At 42.5% G+C, this 7504-nt stretch overlaps 1 protein-coding gene across 9 annotated transcripts in view; it reads right to left on the bottom strand.

Annotated features, from left to right (window-relative positions):
* Positions 1–373: 373 nt before the first annotated feature.
* The window catches only part of ARHGAP40 (Rho GTPase activating protein 40), a 74739-nt gene continuing 67608 nt past the window's right edge, over positions 374–7504 (bottom strand). For 8 of the 9 annotated variants that reach the window (XM_073309761.1, XM_073309759.1, XM_073309760.1 and 5 more), the window contains 2 exons: positions 7381–7436; positions 374–4043 (listed from right to left, as the gene is read on the bottom strand). In XM_073309761.1, the coding sequence (XP_073165862.1) occupies positions 3937–4043; positions 7381–7436 (163 nt within the window). In that variant the 3' untranslated portion in view covers positions 374–3936. The remainder of the gene's footprint in view (positions 4044–7380; positions 7437–7504) is intronic. The other variant, XM_073309762.1, reaches the window with a different exon arrangement.

Below are 7504 nucleotides of genomic sequence, written 5' to 3'. Positions count from 1 at the left end.
CTGTCCGTTTATAGTCTAATCCTGAAAATATTAATGCACAAAGTTTTACTCACTGTATCCTGCCAAGCTTCGAGCAGGGGGTTGGACTAGATGACCTTCTGGGGTCCCTTCCAACCCTGATATTCTATGATTCTATGATTCTAAGACTGAATTTGGGCCACTGTCTTCAAATGAAGTTAATAAATCCAGCATGTAACTTAGATCAGAATATAGGGCTAGTATCTCCAGTAGACAAACATAGTTGCATGAATGTATTTTTGTCCAGTCAAGCTCATAGTTGCTATCCCATCCTAAGTGCGGATTTCATACCCTGCCACTGGAACATGGGACATAAGAAAGCCATTTATCTAACATCTTATGATTCTTTTGTTGCTTTATTGATTAAATGGATTTTAAATACAGCATTAAAAATATTGTAAAAAGTTAATAAAAGCTAACATTCAAAACAAAACTTTTACATTGTGGTGACATTGTTCTAGCCTCACCTGACTTGGTCTTTTTTACAAAACTAGGAAACTGAAAATACAAAAGAACATCAATTCTATAGACAGAGAGGAGGAGTTTGAAATACAATTTGAATACAGTTTTATATTCCTAGCCTATTTGCCTCATGAGACATTCCCCCAACCTTTTTTCACAGCACTTATTTCACATGGTGAGTTTCTCAGCAAACCAAACAAAGAGATGAGTTGTTTTATAGAAGTGACGGAGTAGCATTTTCCTTTGTCCCCACTCTCTAGCCCTTGTAGCCACTCAGAATGCACAGTTATTATAGCACTATAAAATATTCCTCATACCAAAGCAAGCAGAGTCACCTGCTGCTGCTGCTGTTGTCCGTCTTTGTACCTTGAACTATATTATATATATATATATATATTTTTAACCAAGTACATCTCATTCACCACTACATTGGCCAATGCCCTTTGTGTTTTCACGTATAAAGAACCTCTATTGTCTCAAAGCACACAATTATACTTGCCATTTACATGTCAGATTTTCAAAAACGTGCACAAAACATCTATAATTTGCATGCACAAGCCAGACAGTTGTACCTGCAAATGGATGAGGAGCATTTGAATGTTCAGTTAAATTAACTGTGCATGCAAATGAGGCATGCGTTTTGTATACATATTTGAAAACTTTGAAAAAAATTTAGCCCTAGATGTAGAGTATCCCTCCTCCTGAGAGCTCTAAAACATTACCTCCAGCAACCAATTGATCGGCATTTCCCAACATTCTGAAGCGTTCATATCTTGTCATCTCTCTGAACAACTGGGCTGAGATTGGGAGAAGAGGGAAATGCAATGTCAGCTGCTTATCTGCTTGGGAGGGAGGGCGGTCATTTGTTTGTATCTGGTAGGAACGCTCTGCTCCAGTTCCTGATTGGAGATATATTGTAATGACTTCTGAAATGTCGCTAGACAAGTTTTACACTGAAAAAAATTGAATATATAAACAAAGACACCTAGGATAGTAGCCCATGGGTGGAGGAAAAAAAGAAAGCCCCGTGATTTAGAACTATCAGGAGTGCATCTTACAGTACGAACACCTTTAGTAGGAGGGCGTGAATAGGCTCATCTATATACTTCTAACTCCCACATCATTCATGAGATGGTACCCTGGTATCCAAAAACGTGCCACCATGCAGCAGCAGCTATTACTTTAGAATACTGTATTCACGTTTTGTAAATCTCGGCTGTGTTTTTGTTCTTTTGCTAATGTTCATAACAATCACTTTGGCCAAGATTTTTGGAAGTGACCAGTAATTTGCGGCCCTTGGGTTTTAACGGCCCAAACTAAGAGCAGCCTGATTTGCAGGAGTTGTGAAGCATCCATCCTCTGATAACCAGGCCCCCCTAAGGTAATTTAAGTAATTCCCCCCCCCACACACACACACACACAAACACACACTGAGGCACCATAGTCGTTAGCCACTTTTGAAAAGCTTCACTTACAATTTCAGATTGTTTTTTAGGTTCTTTAAAAGAGGATCAGGAGAGTGGAAGAAATGAAAGTAATGATCCCTCAAATCTGTGCATCTGCACATCATAGCTTTAATCTAAAAAAAAACAAACAACAACAGACATTCTCATACAGACATTTTAAAGTCAGCAGCGTAAATACAGGAACGACATCAGAACTAAAAAATTAAACAGAATATGGCTCAGCTGTTTCTCAAGCACCTTAATCCTCTCAAAAGAATTTAACTGGGATGGAAAAAAGAAATCTATATCTGAAGTGCTCTTATAAGAAATTTTATGATTCCAAGACAGGGAAGAGCAACAGCTAAATATCAGCCTGAGAAAATAGTAAAGAGGATCAGTTCAGATGGCATTGGAAACAATTCAATTAGTTGAAGAAATAATACTGAGATCGTCTCCAGGGTGGATAAGGATGGGCCAAAGACGACTTTCTGAAGTACACTTGAAGGACAGCCATGTTTGTGCCACATGAATGTTTAGAATACATTATATTGCCTGCTGGGGGTAGAGTTAGGTGGATAGATTTGCTGCACATTCCACATTCTATCATTGTGTATAGTGGGCTCCCTCATTCTTTAGGGATTTCAGCACCACTGTAAGGACAGTGACACTTCTGAGATATTCTTCCAGAGCTGCATTCCAGTTCCAATCTTAAGGAAGCCAGTACACAGATGTTTACGCTACCAAACAGGCCGTAACAATTCTGGGCTCTCCCCAAACCCACAGCATGCACACGCCAGAGTCATGGAAGGTTGCAGCCAGTATAAAAGAGCCTGATTCAGTGCCCACAGTTGCCTGAGGGAGTTTGTAGTCAAAGATGATCTCCACACCTCACTTAGATTACCTTTACCCTGGCAAGGACTATGAGAAGCTGCATGGAGCTGTGGCCAGGTCAGATTACACCTCACATTAATGTTGATGTTGCAGGCTTTAACATGTCATCTACCACACTCAAACCAAGCCCAGTTTGGCTCCTAGATCAGGACAAAAGTTCTTTGAAATACAATAAAAAAAATCCTCAAATACAGTTCCAGAATCTCTCCTCTGCCACCTTTTACCTGTGAGGTTTCACAAAGATGATCAAGCAGCAAAACTAGATGCTGGTCTTCCTTTCAGTATTGGAGCACTTCACATCCTGCGTGTATCTATTACGATTTCCACTGTGCATTACCAAAAGGACATGTGCAGGGACAGGCAAGCACCTTGGCATGTCTCCTCTATCAGTTGGTCCCTCTGAGAAGAGCTGATACCAAGTCCACGTTTTTCCAGAAACAATTAATTCTTCTTGTGAGCAGCTTTAACTGTAGATGTTACATGAAGAATGCAAGTCTCTCCTTACATCTGGCCACTCTGGGCATCCATTACATCCCTCCACAAACAAAACCAAAAGCATCCTAACACTTTTCAGAGAAACCGTAAGACTTGAGGAGTGGGGGGGTGAGGGGGAGAAACGAGTCTAGTTCTCCCAGCACTGTACATGTGACGCTCACTGAAAAGTCCATGAAACTTAACACATTCAACACAAGGAGACTAGATGGTTGATAGTGCTAGTTGATTTGACCATCTCTCTCCTCCAAAATGAGGACATGGTCAAAATAAAGAACAATGCAAACCCAAAAGGATTAAGAGACATTCTACCAGGTTCTTCCTCCAGGACAGGTCTCTCCTCCACTTTCTTTGCAGCTCTGCTTGCAGGTGCTTTACTAAGAATATTCACACCCTCTGGATTCTGTGACCTAATGTTGACTTCCGTTGGTTACCAACTCTCAAGTGCTCTCTTTTTTCAGCCTGCTGTAACTAAAATAGTAAAAAACATTCCAAACCAACACTGCTTATTTCCCTCCAAAGTAACAACCTTCCTCCATTCTGGGATGCCAAACGCATTAAGAAAAGTTCTAGCCTTCTGCTCCCACCCAGAATCTTGAAACAAAAGTCTGTTTTCACTCATGTTTTCCTACAGCATCCGTGGAAAGGACGGATTTTGCTTTATAATCCATTCAGCATGGGGGTTGATCTGGTACAAGTCTAAGAGATATGTATCTGGGTCCAGGCAATGTTCACCTGTTGGATAAAAACACAAATTTTAAAGAGAAGTATTTTGCACCCTCAGTCCCATAGCTATTACTTTTTCCTGTGTGTAACACTATTCAAATATATGTATAGCTATTTAGAGCAAACAAGTTCCATAAATCAGTAATAGCTGTCCTTGTTTTTAGAAGTGGACTCATCACAGATCAAGTTTTAAGAACGGATTTTCATTTGTGAACTTTTTACCCGTGCCCTTCAGGACCATTCATGCTTGCAGATATGAGAGAGACAATTCCACCTCAGTGCTGGTGATGGGTTTTGCATGTATGAAGTTCTATCACTTGTTTGTGCATTGCTGGAATCTGATCTGAGGCCTAGTCTGCATTAGAAAGTTTTACTGGTATAACAATTTGGTTATGGGACTGATTTCTTTTACTGAAATAACTATACTGGTATAAGTCCTAGTGTGAACAGTTATACTGGTATAAAAGAGATATAGTTATTCCCTTTCCCATACAGGAATAAGCGAAATCAAAATTACTGCACTCCCACTAAAGGAGTTGTTCCACTAATTATACTGGTGTATTTAAAGCAGTACAACTCTGAGTTTAGAGATAGCCGGAGTGTGCAGGCAGCGGTTTTGGAGAAGTTTAAGCACAGAAATGGGTTACAACCTGATCTTCCCTTTAAAAACTTTTTAAATAATGAAGTTTCCTCACCTGTGTTACTAATGCTACCTTAGCTTATAAAGATGACAGAATTTGTATTATTTAATTTAGTTTTCATAATCTATGCTTTTTATTTCATTTTTTTCATATCATAATGGTCAATTAAAAGCCAGATTTGTAATTCTCACATGTGTTTCTAGTCCATTTCACTTTCTAGTTCTCATGCACTAGTGAGTCTTTGCGTTAATCATATGCCAATGCAACCTTTCAGAAATCAACATATATCCTTTTTTAAAATCAACCAGAGAACAGATTACCTTTTACTTTCCTTACACAGTTTTGCCGCGTATAGAAATGGCAGACCAGAATAGAAGCATTAAGAGTAATGCAGCAATTTACTGACTATATTAACTATGGAAGTATGGCCCTGACTCAGCAAGGTAATAAGCATGTGTCTAACGTTAAGCATGTGAGTATTTCTCATTAAAGTCAACATCATGAGCTTAAAGAGAGGCATGTGGTTAGATACCTCACCCTCTAATACTTACACGTGACAATAATTTGTCTTACCAACAGTTCTGTGTATTTTTAATAAAGAGCTGGCAGCTAACAAAAAAAATTAAGTTCATTCTAGATCATGAAAAATTTTCCAGTGTTGTGTTTGTTTTTAAGTTCTGGAGTAAGTTGACAGTGTCCCTTGGAATAAATGACATTTACTGGGCCATCCTCCAGCATATGACTTGGTAAACATTCCTGAACAGATGCACTCTTGTTGCCAATTTAAGTCATTACAGAGAATCAGCCTACCACCCTCATTCCTAGCTTTGGTCTTCATACAAATCACTCGCAGCCTTTGGATCTGGTAGAAAGAATTTAGTTGTTTCTATCAAGCAGGCAAAGTCCTTTGTCTTCTGTTGATATTATAATGGAGACGCATTAAAGGCAGACCTCTGCTGCTAGATCGAGTTATTCTCCTGACAATCCTGTAACCCATTATAGATGGGCATTACAGAAACTCCATCTTCATGCTTAGTCCACGTTGCCCAACTTCCATGTCCTCTGTACTCATTAGGAGAGGCCAATCTTTAAAGATTCCTAATACCATACCAAACCTTATCAGTCCTCACAAGACAAGCAGTGACCAACTAGAACAGTGGTGGGCAAACTTTTTGGCCCGAGGGCCACATCTGGGTGGGGAAACTGCATGCAGGGCCATGAATACAGGGCTGGGGCAGGGGGTGCAGAGTGCGGGAGGGAGCTCAGGGCAAGGGGTTGGGGGCTCAAGGCAGGGGTTCAGGGTGCAGGATGGGAGCAGGGTGTGGCAGGGGGCTCAAGGCAGGGGTTCGGGGTGCAGGAGGAGTGCGGGGTGCCACAGGAGGCTGGAGTGTAGGCTCCAGTCCGGTGCCGCTTAACTGGAGCGGCTCCAGGGTGGCAGCGGCATGCACCGGGCCCAGAACAGGCTCCCTGCCTGCCTGTCCTCACGCTGCTCCTGGAAGCGGCCGACACCTCGTCCTTGCGGCCCCTGGGGGAGGGGGGCAGAGGGCTCCACGCTTTGCCCTCGCCTGTGGGTACTTCCCCCGAAGCTCCCATTGGCCACAGTTACCTGTTCCCAGCCAACGGGAGCTGCGGGGGGAGGTACCCACAGGTGAGGGCAGCACGTGGAGCCCTCTACCCCACTCCCCGCAAAGGGCCACAGGGATGTGGTGCTGTCAGCTTCCAGGAGTGGCACAGGGCCTGCAGCACCACGGAGGTGGCAATCCTGCAGGCTGCATCCAAAGCCCTGACGGGCCAGATCTGGCCCGTGGGCCGTAGTTTGCCCACCCCTGAACTAGAACCTTGAACTTGTTGAGACAGCTGCTATGAGGGAAAGACAACCCAAACAGGTTATTACTAGTTCATTAGTGAGCAAGCCTTCCAGCAGCATTAGCCTTCTCCTTGAATATTTAATATATGATACTGTACATCATATTATGGTACAGGCCCATTTTACTAATGCTGCAGTCTCGGTCTTTAAACAGGACGAGCTGTACAATGGAGACTGACTTACAAGAATAAAGTTGGGTTTGGTTAGAAAACCAGTATGTGAATTGGAGGATGGCAAAGGATGGGATGGCATTGCTCTGGATATCTGTGTAACTCAGGGTTAAAGCCACAAGCAAGTTCTGCAGGTCATTCAGAACTAGTGCCAGAAAAGCCTTTGTATCACCGTGAAAAGTAGTAGACATGTACCTTGTTCTGCTGCATTTCAGAGGAGTTTCTTTAGAAAGCGTAACTATTTTAGGGTCACATTTTCAAGAGATCTCTACTGTAGGCATCTGAGCCAAGTGGACCACTTTTACAAAGAGCTCAGCACCCACAAGCTCCCATTGTTCCAAATGGCCCTGTTCTCAAGGGGAGCTGACCACAACTTTGGACTGTCTGGGCTTTAACATTGCTTATTGGGCCCATTTTTTAAATGATTCCCCTCTATATCAAGATGGATTGCCTGGGTAACCACTTTGAGGACTCTTTGAACCACTTAAGTGGCAGAGGGTCTCGTATGGGTCCTGTGTACTTGGGGTGAATTTCACCCATGGGGAGAACTGTTTTGATCCACCTTTATCAGAACCCTCTCCCTCAGCCGGACTCTCTTTCTTAATTTCCCATTAACGCCCCAGCACCAAGAAGAGATCTGTAGTTGTTCAGCATCCAATCTCACATACTTATATTGCCGCCTACTTCGTAGAGGAGCAGGTTCATTGACTCGACAGCACCATTGCTGCAGGAGACAAAGAAGAAACACAACATTGTAATTGGGCTTTGCACAAGGCAGGCCGGAACAATCGC

Source organism: Lepidochelys kempii, chromosome 13 (assembly GCF_965140265.1).
Source record: "Lepidochelys kempii isolate rLepKem1 chromosome 13, rLepKem1.hap2, whole genome shotgun sequence".
In the NCBI taxonomy this organism is placed as follows: Eukaryota; Metazoa; Chordata; order Testudines; family Cheloniidae; genus Lepidochelys; species Lepidochelys kempii.
Note: the sequence above shows the minus strand (reverse complement) of the source record. Positions and strands in the feature narration are given on the sequence as shown.